General features: G+C 44.6%; 1 protein-coding gene across 2 annotated transcripts in view; it reads left to right on the forward strand.

The window, feature by feature from the left end:
* The window catches only part of EFTUD2 (elongation factor Tu GTP binding domain containing 2), a 52,683-nt gene that overhangs the window by 3,607 nt on the left and 29,635 nt on the right, over positions 1–19,441 (forward strand). For both annotated transcript variants that reach the window (XM_032269985.1, XM_032269986.1), the window contains exons 2-9: positions 1,159–1,267; positions 9,897–10,062; positions 11,280–11,358; positions 14,699–14,774; positions 15,259–15,324; positions 16,702–16,737; positions 17,800–17,890; positions 18,798–18,880. In XM_032269985.1, coding sequence (XP_032125876.1) covers positions 1,163–1,267; positions 9,897–10,062; positions 11,280–11,358; positions 14,699–14,774; positions 15,259–15,324; positions 16,702–16,737; positions 17,800–17,890; positions 18,798–18,880 — 702 coding nt within the window. In that variant the 5' untranslated portion in view covers positions 1,159–1,162. The remainder of the gene's footprint in view (positions 1–1,158; positions 1,268–9,896; positions 10,063–11,279; positions 11,359–14,698; positions 14,775–15,258; positions 15,325–16,701; positions 16,738–17,799; positions 17,891–18,797; positions 18,881–19,441) is intronic.

Here is a 19,441-nt window from a genome sequence, read left to right on the forward strand (position 1 = left end):
TTGTAGCAATCACACATGCTGAGGGAGAGGTTGGCAAACTTTTTCTATTAAGGACTGGATAATATTTTAGGCTTTGTGAGCCATATGGTTTCAGTCCCAACTACTCAACTCTGCTGTTACAGTGTGAAGGCAACTGTAGATGATGTAAATAAATATGCATGGCTGTTTTCCAATGAATTTTTTTTTTTTTTTTGAGATGGAGTCTCATTCTGTTTTCCAGGCTGGAGTGCAGCAGCACAATCTCATCTCACTGCAGCCTCCGCCTCCCGGGTTCAAGGGGTTCTACATCAGCTTCCAGAGTAGCTGGGATTACAGGCATGAGCCACCATACCCAGCTAATTTTTGTATTTTTAGTAGAGACGGGGTGTCACCAGGTTGGCCAGGCTGGTCTCAAACTCCTCAGGTGATCTGCCCACCTCGGCCTCCCAAAGTGCTGGGATTACAGGTGTGAGCCACTGCGTCTGGCCTCCCAGTGAAACCTTTTTAATAGACACTGACGTTGGAATTCTTTATAATTAATTTTCATGTATCATTAAATATTTTTCTTTGTTTTTTTCTTTGAGATATTTTTTCTTTGAAATATTTTTCTTTGATTTTCTTTGATTCTTAGCTTGAGGGCCATGCAAAAACAGGTGGAGGGCCAGATTCGGCCACAGGCCAGAGTTTGCCCACTCTTACACTGACGTATTAGGAGGTGATGAGACATTGTGTCAGCAGCTCTTAAATAATTTAGGAAAAAGTAAGGTATTTGTACTATTCTTGCCACTTTTTGATAATCGGTTATTTAAAAATTAAATTTAGTATTTAAAAAGTGGAGGGAGGGGGACCTCTTTCAGCTTTGGAGCCTTCCCTCCCTCTGTCTCTGTACAGGGGAGCTTCTTCCTTCTGTCTTCTTTCCTTCTTGCCCATTAAACTCTCTGCTCCTTAAACCTGAAAAAAGAAAAAAAAAGTAGAGGGAAGACTACATAAGTAGAGACAAGTAGGGCAGAGGAAAGTACTGAAGTACTGGGCTTTGGGAGGAGCATTCGGTAGGCTGATGTCACTGGAAGGAGGTGTGTGAAAGGGGTGTGGCCAACCATAAGACTAGACTGGTGGGGCCATCACAGGGATGTCTTGATTACCTTGCCAGAATCTGACTCTTCTCTCCTTGAATTTTAGAATCATGGATACCGACTTATATGATGAGTTTGGGAATTATATTGGACCAGAGCTTGATTCCGATGAAGATGATGATGAATTGGGTAGAGAGACCAAAGATCTTGATGAGGTAAAACAAATATATTGCTCTTTTCATCTCACTCACTATTTATTTGTTTATTTAAAACAAGGTCTCTGTTGCCAGGCTGGAGTGTAGGGTCACAATCTCAGCTCACTGCACCCTCCCACCACCTGGGCTTAAGTGATCCTCCTACCTCGACCTCCCAAGTAGCTTAGACTACAGGCACACACCACCTAATTTTTTTAAATTTTTTGTAGAGACAAAATGTTGCCCAGGCTGGTTTTGAACTCCTGAGCTCAAGCAGCCCACTTGCCTTGGCCTCCCAAAGTGCTAGGATTACAGGCAGGAGCCACCATGCCCAGCCTCCTCATTTTTTTTTTTTTTTTTTTTTTTTTTTCCTTTCTTCTTTCAGAGTCTCACCCTGTTTCCCAGAGAGGAGCGTGGTGGCACCATCTTGGCCCACTGCAGCCCCTGCCTCCTGGGTCCAAGCAATTCTCATGCCTCAGCCTCCTGAGTACCTGGGATTATAGGCATGTGCCACCATGCCTGGCTAATGTTTTTTGTACTTTCAGTAGAGAGAGGATTTCACTATGTTCTCCAACCCCTGGAGAGTCTTGAACTCCTGACTTAAAGTGATCTACCTGCCTCAGCCTCCCAAAGTGGTGGGATTATGGCATGAGCCACTGCCCTCCATGCCCAACCCCCATTTTTTTTTTTTATTAAGCAATGAAATTCTGAATCCTCTGTGTTCCTGTAATACCCTGTGTGCGTCTCTTGGTATTGCCCCTTTAGTAACATGACTAGGTGGGGTCTTATACTGCCCCAGCAAAGCTTAGCTACTAAGGTTCCAAAAGAGAATATGTAGTTTCATTGATGAGATGGTTTTGTAATCTGAGCTGTAGCTCACCTGGTAGTAGTTCTTCCATTTCCCTGAAGTGTCTTTTAACAGTCATGAATAATTCCCACTTGGAAAAGATATTCAACTCTTCCAGCTGCATGCACTAGGAGCTCCCCTACAAGCTCAGGTTTTCCGAGATGCGTAAAAACAATAGAAAGGGGCCGGGTGCGGTGGCTCACACCTGTAATCCCAGCAATATGGGAGGCTGAGGCAAAAGGATCACTTGAGGTCAAGAGTTTGAGACCCAGCCTGGCCAACATGGTGAAACCCCATCTCTACTAAAAATACAAAAATTAGCCAGGCATGGTGGCACACGCCTGTATTCCCAGCTACTCGGGAGGCTGAGACAGGAGGATCACTTGAACCCAGGAGGCGGAGGTTGCAGTGAGCTGAGATCGCACCACTGTACTTCAGCCTGAGCGACAGAGTGAGATTCCATCTCAAACAGCAAACAACAACAACAACAACAACAACAAAGCAGATGACTGTTGTTGAATAATTGGAAGCTAGTATGAGTTTTATAAAAATAATTTTCTCTTGATTACTAGGATTACTAGGCTGAGACACAGGTCAGGGGCATGCTGTGGACATGATATATCTTGATATGGGCAAGACATTTAAAGTTTTTTATTGATGTCTTATAAACTAGCTTTTTAATTTTCTTTTTAAAAATAAAGTTTTATGGCCTGGCACGGTGGCTCATGCCTGTAATCCCAGCACTTTGGGAGGCTGAGGCAGGTAGATAATCTGAGGTCAGGAGTTTGAGACCAGCCTGGGCAACGTGGTGAAACCCTGTCTCTACTAAAATACAAAAGTTAGCTGGGCATGGTCGCCCGTGCCAGTAATCCCAGCTACTCAGGAGGCTAAGGCAGGAGCATTACTTGAACCCAGGAGATGGAGGTTGCAGTGAGCCGAGATCACACCACTGCACTCTAGCCTGGGAGACACAGTGAAGCTCCTCAAACAAAAAAAAAAAGTTTTGGCCAGGCACAGTGGCTCATGCCTGTAATCCCAGCACTTTAGGAGGCTGAGGTGGGCGGATCACTAGGTCAGGAGATTAAGACCATCCTGGCCAACGTGGTGAAATCCTGTCTCTACTAAAATACAAAAACTGAGCCATGCATGGTGGCGTGTGCCTGTAGTCCCAACTACTCGGGAGGCTGAGGCAGGAGAATCACTTGAACCCAGGAGGCAGAGGTTGCAGTGAACCGAGATTGTGCCACTGTACTCCAGCCTGGTGACAGAGCAAGACTTCATCTCAAACAAACAACAAAAAAGCGGTTTTATGGTGTGTGTGTTTTTTAATATAAGTATTTCACAAATACATTCTCATTCAAACTGTGTTTATAGAAAGGTTTTGTTCCATTCACTCTCCTTCCCTAGTTAACCTCTGTAACTCATGATGTCCTAGTGAAAAGAACATGGGCTGGATCGTAATACAATTAGGGGAGGTCACAGTTGATTGAACAGTGGGACACAAAGATTTGTTATTAATAGGTCACCAGCAGAGCTCTTGTGATGTGTCCTAGGCATCTGTGTTTGGTCTTGTCCTTTTCAACTTAAAAAAAATTTATTTAAATTGAGACAAGGTTTCACTGTGTTGCCCAGGCTGATCTTGAACTCCTGGGCTCAAGCAATCTACCCGCCTTAGCTTCCCAAAATGCTGATATTACAGGGTGAACCACTGTGCCCCGTCATTCAACCTTTTTATCAGTGACTTGGGGGAAGATAGAGAACAGAGGTTTATCTGATTTGCGTATGACATAAAGCTAATATATTGGATAACAGAATCTAAATTCAAAGTGATCCCAACAAACCTGAATTCTGGACTAAAAACCCAATAATAGGCCAGGCGTGGTGGCTCACACCTGTAATCCCAGCACTTTGGAAGGCCAAGGTGGGCAGATCACTTGAGTTCAGGAGTTCAAGACCAGCCTGGCCAACATGGTGAAACCCTGTGTACTAAAAATACAAAAATTAGCTGGGTGTGGTGGTGTGTGCCTATAATCCCAGCTACTCAGGAGGCTGAGGCAGGATTTTTTGCTGGGGGGGTGCGGGGTGAGGGCAGGTGGAATTGGCAAGTAACAGAGTTTCTTTTTAGGATGATGAAAATGATCTAAAATTAATTGTGGTGATGGTTGCACAATCCTGCAAATATACTAAAAACTGTTGAATTATGCACTTAAAATGGGTAGATTGTATAGAAATGTGAATTATGTCTTTATAAAGCTAATAACAAAAAACTTTTTAAAATAAAGAATGACGAGCTGGGCGGGGTGGCTCATGCCTGTAATCCCAGCACTTTGGGAGGCCTATGTGGGTAGATCACAAGGTCAGGAGTTTGAGACCAGCCTGGCCAACATGATGAAACTCCGTCTGTACTAAAAATACAAAAATTAGCCCGACATGGTGGCACACGCCTATAGTCCCAGCTACTCAGGAGGCTGAGGCAGGAGAACTGCTTGAACCCAGGAGGCAGAGGTTGCAGTGAGCCAAGATGGAGCCACTACACTGCAGCCTGGGTGACAGAGCAAGACTGCATCTCAAAAAGAAATAAATGAAGAAAGAATGATGGGCTAAATAAACACAGTGGCTTCACGCCTATAATCCTAGCACTTTGGAAGGTCAAGGCAGGAGGATTGCTTGAACCCAGAAGTTTGAGACTGGCCTGGGCAATGTAGTGAGACCCCATTTCTACAAAAATTTTTCAAAATTAGCCATGGTGGCACATGCCAGTAATCACAGCTACTGAGGAGACTGAGGCAGGAGGATGGTTTGAGCCCAGGAATTTGAGGTAGCGGTAAGCTATGATCATGCCATTGCACTCCAGCCTGGGCAACAGAGTGAGACCATGTGAAGGTTTTTACCTCGGTACAGACAGTTGAGTCACTCATACTCTTTAGTTCTTACTCCTCAGTTTCATTGCTATGCAAAGCTCTGCTGTCATTTAATTAATTGGTTAATTCCCATTTATGTCATTCCCATACCTGCCACCATAGTAATCTTTCTAATTTATGTATGTTTCTTTTTCTGTGAGTTGCATAGTTTGTGTATATTTTAAGTACCTGTAAATGGTATCATCGTTTGTATTGTTCTATTGGGTTATATTCCCAAGAGCAGAGTTGCTGGTTATAGGATATTTTATATATCTCTATATATGCTTATTGTGTTTATACTTAGTTAATATGTTTATACTAAGTATTGTCAGATTGCCCTTTAGAATGGCTGTACTAGTCTGCCTTCTTTCCAGCAGAATGAGGGTTATAACCTCCTAGGCCACAAGATGCATAGATTTTTTTTTTTTTTTTTTTTTATTGAAGTATATAACAGTAGAGATGCATAGATCTTGGTAATGGAGACAGGAAAGATAGATATCCATTCTAAGGCTTGGTGCAGTGACTCACACCCATAATCCCAGCACTTTGGGAAGCTGAGGTTGGGGGATGACCTGAGGTCAACTGTTCGAGACCAGCCTGGCAAACATGATGAAACCCCATCTCTATTACTAAAAATACAGAAATTAGCTGGGCATGGTGGCATGTGTCTGTAGTTCCAGCTATTCGGGAGGTTAAGACAGGAGAATCTCTTGAAACCTGGGAGGCAAAGGTTCCAGTGAGCCGAGACCATGCCAGTATACTCCAACTTGGGCAGCAAGAGTAAAACTCCATCTCAAAAAAAAAAAAGGATTTTAATTTTTTTTTTTTTTTGAGACAGTCTCGCACTGTTACCCAGGCTATAGTGCAGTAGCGAGATCTCAGCTCACTACAGTCTCCGCCTCCTGGGTCCAAGCAATTCTCCTGCCTCAGCCTCGCGAGTAGCTGGGACTACAGGTGTGCACCACCATGCCCAGGTAATTTTTTGTATTTTTATTAGAGACGAGTTTCACCATGTTGGCCAGGATGGTCTCGATCTTCTGACCTTGTGATCCGCCTGCCTTGGCCTCCCAGAGTGCTGGGATTACAGGCGTGAGCCACCGTGCCCGGCCCAAAAAAAATAAAAGGCAATGATAAAAGAATGTTTGTTTAGTTTTATTTTAGACTTGTTGAATTGAGCTACTGTAGACTCAGGTAGAGATAATTACAGGCAGTCAGAAATCATTATACAAAATCCTGCGGTTAGATTCATAATCTGTTCAGCAGTATGGGGCGGGAGAAAACTGGCTTGATAGCTATTTTGGAGCCACCGCCAGTAGGATATATGTGGCTGCCAAAAGAGCTAATATAATCTTAGGCCACCTTAGTAGAAGTAGAGTGTAAGATGGTAGGAGGTAGCCAGTCTCACCACTGGAGGGTTTTGTGTTCTTAAGGAAGAGGTTGGCATGCTGGAATTTGTGTGAAGGAAAACAAGCACCCACCAGTCCCTCTACCCACCTGCCTACATCTGTACTCATATACGATGCCTTCCCTTCTGTTCTTATGAATGATTTGTTCGTTTCTGTCTGCTACAAACTAATCCCACTAATCCCATCCCATCTCACCACTCAAGACCTTTGTCTGGCAATTCTCCCCCCTCTCCTGTGCCACCACCAGTTTTCCCTGTCTACTGGATCATCCCTGTCAGCATACACAGATGATTGTTTTCATTTCTTATTTTATTTTTTTTGCAGCAGAGTCTCGCTCTTGTTGCCCAGGCTAGAGTGCAATGGCAGGATCTCGGCTCACCACAACCTCCACCTCCCAGGTTCAAGTGATTCTCCTGCCTTAGCCTCCCGAGTAGCTGGGATTACCAGCACCCACCACCAAGCCCAGCTAATTTTTTTTATTTTTAGTAGAGGTGGGGTTTCGACATGTTGGCCAGGCTGGTCTCAAACTCCTGACCTCAGGCGATCCACCTACCTCGGCCTCCCAAAGTGCTGAGATTACAGGCGTGAGCCACGGTGCCCAGCCAAAATGTTGTCATTTTATCCTAAAACTCTGTCTTGACCCCCATATTCCCATTTATTTACCTCCAGACTTTCCCTGCTTTCCAATGCAGCACATCTCAAATTAGTTGTTCATATTTGTGCTGTCTCCAGATCCTCTCTTCCCGTTTTCCTTCAAATCCACTTCCATCCTTTTGCCTCTCCCATTCCAGACTGCTCTTGTCAAGGTCAGAGTGACCTCTGCCTTGCTAAATTCCAGAGTCAGTTCCCAGCCCTCATCCTACATGACCTGCCAGCATTGTCTGACCCAGCTGATCATTCCCTCCTCTAAAATATTCTCTTCCTGTGGCTTTCAGAGAACCCCTGATTTTCCTCCTCACTGACCATCCCTTCTTAGCCTTTGCTGCTGCTTCCTCATCATCTCCCTGACCTCCAAATGTCAGCAGGCCCAGGGCTCCATTCCTCAAACCTCTTCTCTGTCTACACTCACTCCCATGGTAATCTCATCCAGCCTATCAAATAACTTATTCACTATGACTCAGATTTGTATCTCCAATCTGGACTTTCCTCTTGAATGTCATGTTTGTATGTCCAGCTTCCTACATGGCATCTCTACTTGATGTCTAACAGGGAATCTCAAGCCTGGCATATCTCACACGTAAAGACGAGCTTTCCTCGCCCTGCTCCCCCAACCTGCTCTTACAGTCTTTCTTCCTCATCTCAATAAAGGCAATGCCGTATTCCAGTGCTTAGATCAAAAACCTTGCTGGTTCTCTTTTTTCTCATACCCCTTTTCAATTCATTAGAAAACATTTTTGACTCTGCCTTTATAATGTATCCAGAATTCAGCCTCTCCTCACCACCTTCCCAGTTCCTACTCTGTCTAGTCCAAGCCACCACCTCTGTTACTTCTTTCCTGGATTACCCAGTAGCCTCCTAACTAATCTCCTTGCTTCTAGTGTATTCTCAGCATTAGAGCCGGAGTGGTTCTTTTAAAACAGAAGTCTGATCATATCACCTCTCTGCTCCAAACCCCTGGTGCAGAGTTTCTTCATCTCAGCACCATTGACACTGGGGCCAGATAATTCTTTCTCTGAGGATTCTGTGTGTTGTAGGATGTTTAGCAGCATCCTGGCCTCTACCCACTGGGTGCTAATGGCACCCGACTTTTGCTCTAGAGTAAAAGTAGAGTCCAATTTCTTAGAGCACTCCAGAATATCCTGCATACTCGCCTCCCAGGTGATGGCAGCTTGCTGTTCCCCATCCTTAACTCCATTCTCACCATATCGACTTCCTTGGTAAACCTCAAAGTTGCCACATGCCCTTGGCTCTGGGCCTTTTCATTTGCTCTTTCCTTAGCTGATTAGAATGCTCTTATTCCCCCATATTCCCGTTTATTTACCTCCAGATTTTCTCAGGTACCAGTAGAGCTTATTTTCTCTGCAAGATTTTTCTCTCCAATAGCACCTCTTTTTCCTTCATTGTTTTATTATTAACACCTAGAACAGCGCTTGGCACATATTAAGTGCTCAGTAAGTGTTTACTGAATGAATGAATAAATCAGGATGTTTTAGGGCATAAAGGGTGACCTGGTAGCCACCTTAGATTATTTGGAAGACTTTTTAGCAGAAGTGAGAATGTCTTCATTAATGTTACATGTGACCATGGATTAATTTGTAAGGAGGTAGATTTGAAGTTATTTAATTGTTAAGTGTACAATTTAATGGCTTTTCAGGTATTCACAGAGTCATGCAACTGTCATCACAGTCAATTTTAGAACATTTTCATTACCTCAGAAAAAAACTCCACACTCCTTAACCATTTTCCTCCCACCCACACCTACCCTGCCAGCCCTGGGCAGTCTGATTTCTGTCTATGTAGATTTCCTATTCTGGATACTTTCATATAAATGGAATCATATAATATGCAGCTTTTTCAGTCTGGCATCTTTACTCAGCATCATGTTTTCAAGGCTCATCTACAGTGCAGCATGTGTATACCTATAGCAAGTATATATATTTTGTTTGTTTTTGTTGCCAATAATCTATTGTATGGACGTACCACATGTCATTTATCCAGTCATCAGTGGATTGACATTGGGTTGTTCCCACTTTTTGGCTATTATAAATAATGCCACTATGAACATTGATTTCTAAGTTTTTGTGTGGCCGTAAGTTTTCATTTGTCTTGGGTGTATACTTAGGAGTGGACTTGCCGGGTTATGTGTAACTCTGTGTTGAACATCTTGAGGAACTACCAAAATATTTTCCGAAGCAGCTGCACCTTTTCTCCATCAGCATTGTGTGAGGTTTGTTTCTCCACATCTTTACCAGCACCTGTTACCGTATATCACAAAGTTATTTTCCAAAAACAATTCTGTGGATATAAGTGAAAATTTTAAAGGTATTGGCTTATCCCCAGTTTTTACCTCTGGCTTCTGGTTTCTGCCCTTGGAGAAAGTTACTTTTCTTCCCCCTAAAAGGCTATGTTGTGATTTGTTTTCTCGTCTCAATCCACTTGTGACTAGTGGCCCACATTCAGAAAGGGGCCAACTAGAACGCTCTTCTGAGGCAATTCTCCTGCCTCCGCCTCCCTAGTAGCTGGGATTATAGGCGTCTGCCACCATGCCTGGCTAGTTTTTGTATTTTCAATAGAGTCAGAGTTTCACCACGTTGGCCAGGCTTGTCTCGAACTCCTGACCTCAAGTGATCCACTGGCTCCGTCTTCCCAGAGAGCTGGCTTTGGCTTAGAGTCTTCTCTTTGTGAAGGGTCTCACAGGAGTGGAACCTGCCCCGTTGGCATAGAACTCATAAGAAGCTGGCCAGCATGTATAGTCACTGCTCTTACTCATGGAAGGTGGTCAGACATCAAACAGGAGAAGCATGTGCTTCTTCAATTCTTCTCCCTTTTGCTTTCAGATGGATGATGATGATGACGACGATGACATAGGGGATCATGACGATGACCACCCCGGGATGGAGGTGGTGCTGCATGAGGACAAGAAGTACTACCCAACAGCCGAGGAGGTGTATGGCCCTGAGGTGGAGACCATAGTTCAAGAGGAAGACACTCAGCCTCTCACAGGTACGCCAGGAGGAGCTGGGCTGTGAGGAGGTGAAATTGAAACCTGGAAACTTCATTTCATAGCTGTCAGCAAATGAATTGATCAGTTTTTCTTTACTACTTTCTGGTACTATTTCTGGATTAAGAGTCAGTTAATCCTCTTTTAATATTCAGTAAAGCTCTTAACTAGTTACTAAGAAAATAAGAGTTATTTCTTATCTGCTGTCAGTTTAGGTGCATGAAGACTGTCATTTAGTTTATTTACCCTGTGGCCTGATATGTTTTTCCATCCAAATAACCCCAACCTTTTAACGAGTTCTCATAATGTGTATTGTCCATTTCTTTTTCTTTTTTTGAGATGAAATCTTACAGGGAGCCACTGCAACCAGCCCTATTGTCCATTTCCAATGGCCTGATCTCAGCTCACCGCAACCTCCGCCTCCTGGGTTCAGGCAATTCTCCTGCCTCAGCCTCCTGAGTAGCTGGGATTACAGGCACGCGCCACCATGCCCAGCTAATTTTTTGTAGTTTTAGTAGAGACGGGGTTTCACCATGTTGACCAGGATGGTCTCGATCTCTTGACCTCGTGATCCACCCGCCTCGGCCTCCCAAAGTGCTGGGATTACAGGCGTGAGCCACCGCGCCCGGCCCTATTGTCCATTTCTTAATAGTTTTCATAGACTGGAAGTGGTGGCTTACGCCTGTAATCCCAGCACTTTGGGAGGCTGAAGCAGGAGGATCGCTTGAGCCCAGCAGTTCAAGACCAACCTGGGCAACATGGCAAAACCCTATCTCTATAAAAATTACAAAAATTAGCTGGGCATGGTGGTGGATGCTTCCCAGCAACTCAGGAGACTAAGGCAGGAGGATCGCTTGATGGTGCCACGTGTACACTTCAGCCTGGGTAACAGAGCAAAACCCTGTCTCAAAAAAAAAAAAAAGTTTTTGTTGATCTTCTGGAACTGACATTGACCTCAGCCTACATCCATTCCCTCTCCCTTCTTCCCACTCTCCCTCAAAATGAAGTCCAGACTCCTCTTTCCACAATTCAAGGCCCTTCACTGTCTCATGCCAAACAGCATTTCCAAAACTTTCTCAACATATGAGTGATCCTTGAGAGTAAAATAAATGGATGTTATACATCATACATTCTGAAAGATCAGTCTAATGGTATAGTGCTTTGTATTTTTATGTTTTATGCCTACCTACACATCACTACCTTTTTTTTTTTATTCTAGAACCCATTATTAAGCCAGTAAAAACCAAGAAATTCACTCTGATGGAGCAGACATTACCTGTTACGGTGTATGAAATGGAGTAAGTTATAAGGTTGCTCAGCTTCTCTGCAGGAAGGCTGTGGGTTCACGTTTTGTTTTGTTTTGTTTTGTTTTTTGAAACAGAGTCTTGTTCTGTCACTAGGCACCAGGCTGGAGTGCAGTGGCACGATCTCGGCTCACTGCAACCTCCGCCTCCCGGGTTCAAGCAATTCTCCTGCCTCAGCCTCCCGAGTAGCTGGGACTACAGGTGCATGCCGCCAGGCCCAGCTAATTTTTGTATTTTTTAGTAGAGACAGGTTTCACCATGTTGGCCAGGATGGTCTCGATCTCTTGACCTTGTGATCTGCCCACCTCGGCCTCCCAAAGTGCTGGGATTACAGGCGTGAGCCACCGCGCCTGGCCGACTGGGTTCATGCTTTTATAGAGATAGGAGGTGGTTTGTGGCTGAAATCGCCAGTAAGTTATGGCAGCACGTATCTCCATGTCTCTCAAATTCTCCTTCTGCTGATGTGGTTGCTGGGATATTTGGGCTTAGTCTTTTCTCTTGGTGCTCATCCAGATGTTAGCTGTTTCTTCTTCTTCCAGATCTTTAGTTTGATATTGAAAATCAGCCTTTAGGACAGACCTGGGTATTATAGTTAACACTGTTGGGTCCACCAGAGTCAGTAGTTGGGTCCACCAGAGTCAAAACAGCCTGTTTCGACTCAGTAAGACTGATAAGTATTTTAGGAACATATTAGTTCTTTATTTCATTTTTGTTGTTGTTTTAAGACAATGTCTCATTTTGTTGCCCAGGCTGGAGTGCAGTGGCACGATCACGGCTCATTGCAGCCTTGACTTCTTAGGCTCAATAGATCTGTCAGCCGCAGCCTCCTAAGTAGCTGGGACTACAGGAACACACCACCCCACCTGGCTAATTTTTGTGTTTTTTATAGGGCTTTACTATGTTGCCCAGGCTGGTCTCAAACTTCTGGGCTCAAATGATTCTCCTGCCTTAGCTTCCCAGTGTGCTGAGATTACAGGCGTGAGCCAACTGTGCCCGGCCCTCCACTCTTTATTTTGAAAAGGAGAGCAGAAGCTGGTGGATATATGTGTAGGATCATTTAGGTGCTCTCTGTCTCTCTCTGTCTCTCTTTTGTTGTTGTTGTTGTTGTTGAGACAGAGTCTCATTCTGTTGCCCAGGCTGGGGTGTAGTAGTGTGATCTTGACTCACTACAACCTCCACTTCCCAGGTTCAGATGATTCTCCTGTCTCAGCCTCCCCAATAGCTAGGATTACAGGCACGTGCCACCATGCCTGGCTAATATTTCTAGTAGAGACGGGGTTATATCATGTTAGCCAGGCTGGTCTCGAACTCTTGACCTCAGGTGATCCGCCTACCTCAGCCTCCCAAAGTGCGGGGATTACAGGCATGAGCTGCTGTGCCTGGCTTCTTTTTTTTTTTTTTAAGAGACGGAATCTTATTCTGTCACCCAGGCTGGTGTGCAGTGGTGCAGTCTAGTCTCTGCAGCCTTGGGCTTAGGCGGTTCTCCCACCTCAGCCTTTTGAGTAGCTGGGATTACCAGTGTGCGCCACTGTGCCTGGCTAATTTTTAAATTTGTTGTAGCAATGGAGTCTTGCTAGGTTGCCCAAGCTGGTCTTGAACTTCTGGCCTCAAGCAGTTCTTCCACTTTGGTCCACAAAGTGCTGGGATTGCAGGTGTAAGCCACTATGCCCAGCCATTTAGGCTCTTTATACTCTAAACTGTTATGGAAAACATTTTCACTAGCAAAATATACTTGTAAGGTCCTCATATATTGAAATGCTTATGACATATTAGATAACGAAGCTTTTTTTTTTTTTTTTGAGATGGAGTTTCCATTTCTTGTTGCTCAGGCTTGATCTCAACTCACTGCAACCTCCGCCTCCCAGGTTCAAATGATTATCTTGCCTCAGCCCCTCGAGTAGCTGGGATTGCAGGTGCTTGCCACCATGTCCAGATAATTTTTTGTATTTTTAGTAGAGATGGGGTTTTGCCATGTTGGCCAGGCTGGTTTCAGACTCCTGACCTCAGATGACCCACCCACCTTGGCCTCCCAAATTGCTGGGATTACAGGCATGAGCCACTGCGTCCAGCCTGATAAAGAAACTTTTAATTTTGTTTGCATTTAAAACATACTGGAGCTGGGCACAGTGGCTCATGCCTGTAATCCCAGCCATTTGGGAAGCCAAGGCAGGCAGATCACTTGAGCCCATGAGTTTGAAACCAGCCTGGGTAACATGGTGAAACCCTGTCTCTACTAAAAATACAAAAAATTACCTGGTCTTGGTGACATGCACCTGTAGCCCCAGCTGCTTAGGAGGCTGAGGCAGGAGAATCTTCTGAGCCCGGGGAAGTTGAGGCTGCGATAAGCCACGCTTGTGCCAGTGCACTCCAGCCTGGGCAATGAGAGTGAGACCCTGTCTAAAAACAAAAAAACCTACTGATCTCTTGTATGTTCAAAACATTAGAGTCCCTTCTGAAATAGATTATCTCCTATCGTGCAGACATTTTTAATTTTATTTATTTATTTGTTTGTTTGTTTGTTTTTTAGACAGAGTCTTGCTCTGTTGCCAGGCTGGAGTGCAGTTACGCAGCCTTGGCTCACTGCAACCTCCACCTCCTGGGTTCAAGTGATTCTCCTGGCTCAGCCTCCCGAGTAGCTGGGACTACGGGCACGCACCACCATGCCCAGCTAATTTTTGTATTTTTAGTAAAGATGGGCTTTCACCATGTTGGTCAGGATGGCTTGATCTCTTGACCTGTGACCTGCCTGTCTTGGCCTCCCAAAGTGCTGGGATTATATGCCCAGCCTCTTCTTTCGTTTTCAGTCTTGCTATATTACTGTTGAAATTCCTGTGCGCTGGGCATGGTGGCTCATGCCTGTAATCCTAGCACTTTCGGAGGCAGAGGCCGGCAGATCATTTGAGGTCAGGAGTTGGAGACCAGCCTGACCAATGTGGTGAAACCCTGTCTCTACTAAAAAATTAGGCGGTTCTGATAGTACATACCTGTAGTTCCAGCTACTTGGGAGGCTGAGGCAGGAGAGTCGCTTGAACCCAGGAGGCGGAGGTTGCAGTGAGCTGAGATTATGCCATTGCACTCCAGGCTGGGTGACAGAGCGAGAGAAAAAAAAAAAATTCCCGTGATAGTCATTCACAGATTGTGTTACCTCATGGATAAGTTTCTTGCATTCCTAAAGCCAGAGCTGTATAAGTATAGACATTCACATCTATCTGCCTGAGTGCTCTCCAGTTGGTCTGAAAGTTGTTCCTGGCCAAAAATACCTGAAACACCTTTACACCACTCCTCATTTGGAAACTTTTGCCAGTCTCTTTTCTCTTTTCCTTTGTCCTTTCAGTTTCTTGGCAGATCTGATGGATAACTCAGAGCTCATCAGAAATGTGACCCTTTGTGGACATCTCCACCATGGCAAGGTACGAGAGAACTTTCAGCTGCTTGGAACAGGATTTCTCTTTTGTGCCTCCTTGTTTTTTGAGCTCTCAGAATCACGGCGGTTGAGGTCCCAGGTCACAAGGCTCAAGTCTTGACTAGGGGCGCTGCATGCCTGTTATGAAACCATGCTGTGAAATTCTGGCTTTTCCCAAGCAGCAGGTGGAGCCTGTTCCTAAGCCACTTGCATGCCTGAGCCTTGTGTCTATATCTGGACAGAAGATGGGAAATTGAGCCTTACTCTGATTTTTATAAGTTTTCATTTCCTGGGGGATGCCTGTCTAAGAAAGATTTCATCTTTTATTTGACAATAATCCTGTGGCTTCAGTGTTAATTCTTTGCTGTCCCATAATCCTCCTTGCTTTCTTCTCCTTGTCCCTAAATTATGTGATGTATTAGGAGCTGGGGGAAGGGCACAGTAAATTTTCCTCTGTGGTTGGCAGGTCTTAACTGTCTCTTTCCTTTTAGACATGTTTCGTAGATTGTTTAATTGAGCAGACTCACCCGGAAATCAGAAAGCGCTATGACCAAGATGTAAGTAGAACTTCTGTTGAGGGTTTAGGATGAACCATTCGGAACAGCTAGAGATGTCTCTCTCCTTCTCCTTCCTTCACCCTTCCTGTTCGCTATAAATAATGACGCCTCCAAAGTGCAGCTTTATAATTGTAATCTCTATTAATAGGCTGTAAGAAAATAATTTCAGTTTCAACTTTCTCAGGAGCATAGAGAATATTAGGCTGCAGTATTTTTGGATGATCCATTTTGCACTTGGGATCCCTCCTCTGTTATGATATATCCTGACTTTGATAGTCTGTTCTTTCCTGTCATAGTATTAATAGCCTGCTCTATAAATATGATACGGTTGTACCTGGTTTTCATGGTAAATTTAAATGCCTGTGAATAAGGCCAACTGTGGCTGCAAGTCTCAGTGCAATAAATGTTCACTCCCTGCCATATTGGTTGTTTTAACACTCTAACATGAAGGTTGACGTATCTCCCTTTACCACACTAAGAATTCCGTGCATTTGATATAAATCAGCTCTTAGCTACACCTGGTCTTCAGTGACCTCCCCCAACTCAAAAAGACAAAAACAGGCTGGGCATGGTGGCTCATGCCTGCAATCCCAGCACTTTGGGTGGCCAGGGTGGGAGGATCACTTGAAGTCAGGAGTTTCAAATCAGCCTGTCCAATACAGGAAAAGATCATCTCTATTAAAAATGCAAAATGTAGCTGGGCACAGTGGTGCACACCTGTAGCCTCAGCTACTCGGGCTGAGGCAGGAGAATCGCTTGAACCTGGGAGGCAGAGGTTGCAGTGAGCCAAGATCACACCATTGCACTCCAGCCTGGGCAACAGAGAAGACTCCATCTGAAGAAAGGAAAAAAAAGAAACCGCAACCAAAAAAAAAAAACCCTGGCCAGGCGCAGTGGTTCACGCCTTTAATCCTAGCACTTTGGGAGGCCATCACGGGTAGATCACTTGAGGTCAGGAGTTTGAGAGCAGCCTGACCAACATGGTGAAACCCCATGTTTACTAAAAATACAAAATTAGCTGGGCATGGTGGTGCATGCCTATAATCCCAGCTACTGGGGAGGCTGAGGCAGGAGAATCACTTGAACCCAGAGGTGGAGGTTGCAATGAGCTGAAGTCGCACCATTGCACTCCAGCCTGGGCAACAAGAGCAAAACTCTGTCTCAAAAAAAAAAAAAAAAAACCCTCCACACACCCAGGAGAATTTCCAGCTGGGCGGGCACTGGTCTTATTGTCTGTAATTGCTGTGGGGACACCTTGTTCTCTCTCTAATCTCAAAGAAACCCTTGAGTTGGGAGGTGATGAGGGAAAGTGCTTGATGGTTCGTTTGTGGGAGAGGAGTCTGAATTCAGGTGGTAACAACAGTTAATTTTTTTCAGCTGTGCTATACTGACATCCTCTTCACAGAGCAAGAGGTAAGCATGCCTTGGGGAGTCCGATTGTTGCCTCCACCAGATCTACCAGTAATAGTTTTGTAGGGAATGTAGGAGAGCCTTTATGATAGCATTTTAGTTCTTACCCTACGCCTCTCTTTCCACTTCTCACACCCCATCTCCTCCTTCCTCCAGCCACTCCAGGGTTATAATTTGAAAGAGAACTGGGTAGGCAAGCTGCAGGTTGGGTGGGGGGACCCTCCTGTTCTTGACTAGATTAAAGTTGGCCTAATACCGGGTAAATGCCAGGAGACGATGCCTGCATTTGTGCTATAGTTATACAGAAGCTCAGTGTGATTTTTTTAAATGACATCATCCTTGAAAAATCTGCAGGATGACTTCATCCATATGATGACCTCTTTCTAGGAGTAGCTTCTCTTTGAAAACGGATTCCTATGTCTTTGTGCTTTTCTTTTTGTCTTTCCATCGAATCTTTCTCCTCTCTGACCCCTTCTCTTTCTCTGCCTCCTGTTTCTGTCCCTTTTTCCTAACGGAAGTTTTAAGTATAAGTAAGTATGGCTGACTAAAGGCACTTGGAATTAGTTAAGAATGATCAGCAATCAGTGAATGTTAGCTGTTATTGTTTTAAAATTTTTAGTGTTATTGTTTTATTATGTATTTATGTATTTGTTTGACTGGAGTTTTAAAAAATGTTCATTATAGCTTTTATATTCCTTTAAAAAAAAAAAAACCTAAAATACCCCAGATTGTACCTTTTTACTTTCAAGGGCTCAGCTTGTTTTTGTTTCTAATATATAAAGAGGATGAGATTCTAGGACCCTGGAGTCTCTGATAAGGCTTAATAGCACTTTGTTTGCAGTAATTCGTTTTCATCTTTTCATATTTGAAACAAGCCCCCCAAAAATGCTGTCTAACACCAAGATATTTCATCTTCAAGGTCATGCTGGTTAGAGACCTAGAGAAACATCATACCCACTACAATAAGAGGCATCAGTATAATTTACTAGCAACTGGGGAACCCCAAGAATGAAATAAACCCCTCTTGCATAGGAAGAGGTCTTGACCACTCTTTGTTCCTTTCAGAGAGGTGTTGGCATCAAAAGCACTCCTGTGACAGTGGTCTTGCCAGACACCAAAGGAAAATCGTATCTCTTCAACATCATGGACACCCCAGGTAGGACATCCTTTGGCTTTTAATTATTAGAACCTTGTCCGGGTTTTGTGTGTGTCCTCTCACTTTCCCGAGCAGAACAGAGCAGTGAATCTTTGTTTTTACATTCCCCCACCTTCATTGAAACCATTTTCAGTTTTGACTCTCGTTTGTTTCTGACTTGTTAGTTTAGCAGGCATCATACTCCAGGCCTCCTATTCATGTCTTTACAATCTTTAGAATATTTAACCATTTTAGAGAATCTTACTCATTTCAGTCTTTCAGGCCCCATGCTAGCTGCTGGGGAGCTAAAGGTGAGCCAGATCCAGTCCCTGGCCTTGAGTGCTCTCAGTGCTTTGAAGGAGACTGGTAAACATACAGATGACCTCGAGAGCAGCGCACCTTGGCTGACTCTTCCTCTTTTGGAAAGGACCAGCTGGGGCAGAGTTTTTAAAAACTGGAAGGTTTTAGGTTTTGGCTGATTTGCCTTCTTGGCACCATCAGATGCCCAGTGTCCTGATACCTCTCAGACCCTGCTCCCATAGCACCCCGCCAGGAACTGCCTTCCTTGAACTGTACACTGTGCTCCAGGCAGGCCTTCCTTTGCCCTTTCTCCTGCCTCCAGAGTGCCTTGAGTCCCTGAGAATTCTGCTTACTACTGATTAGGCTAAGCTGGTGTGTGAGTGTGGACTCATGTTCTAATGGGGAAGGCGCTTCCTTCTTTTTATGTAGGGAGCCTCCCGTAGAAAAGCTTAATGCAAGGATATGACTAATGGGGGAAATTTTTACTCTGTAGGTGGTTATGACGTGGAGAGAAAGGGGATATTTAGGGGTTCTCAGGCTTTGCAGTGCCCCTCAGTTCACCCTACCTGTTTGTTAATTGTGCTTTATTTTGCACCAAGTCATAACTGACTTAGAATTTGCTTTTCAGGACATGTGAATTTCTCTGATGAGGTCACAGCTGGCTTGCGTATCTCAGATGGAGTGGTCCTTTTCATTGATGCCGCAGAGGGGGTGAGTCGGACTTAGCTCTCAGAATCTCATCGACCCTGTTATGTTTGCCCCCACACGATACCCAGAGCGCTGAGTGACCTGGGAGCCAGAGAACTTGAAACTCTCTGGGATTAAGGCTCAAATTTGCTCTAAAATTAAAGCAGCAAAGGAAGTTCAAAATTAATTCTCACCAGGCTCGGTAATCCCAGCACTTTGGGAGGCCGAGGTGGGTGGATCACCTGAGGTCAGGAGTTTGAGACCAGTCTGGCCAACATGGCGAAATACAAAAATAAAAAACTAGCCGGGTGTGGTGACCCACGCCTGTAATCCCAGCTACTCATTAGGCTGAAGCAGGACAATCACTTAAGCCTGGGAGTTGGAGGTTGCATTGAGCTGAGATTGCACCACTACACTCCAACCTAGGTGACAGAGTGAGACACTCTCTCAAAGAAGTAAAAAAATTATCAGTGTGGGCCCCCTTGCTTCCTGCTCAGTGAAGCTCAAAATGAAAACTCATTGTTATTCAGAAAACACAGGCCGGGCGCGGTGGCTCACGCCTGTAATCCCAGCACTTTGGGAGGC

This window comes from Sapajus apella, unplaced genomic scaffold (assembly GCF_009761245.1).
Source record: "Sapajus apella isolate SASKATOON/1434 unplaced genomic scaffold, GSC_monkey_1.0 scaffold201, whole genome shotgun sequence".
Lineage (NCBI taxonomy): Eukaryota > Metazoa > Chordata > Mammalia > Primates > Cebidae > Sapajus > Sapajus apella.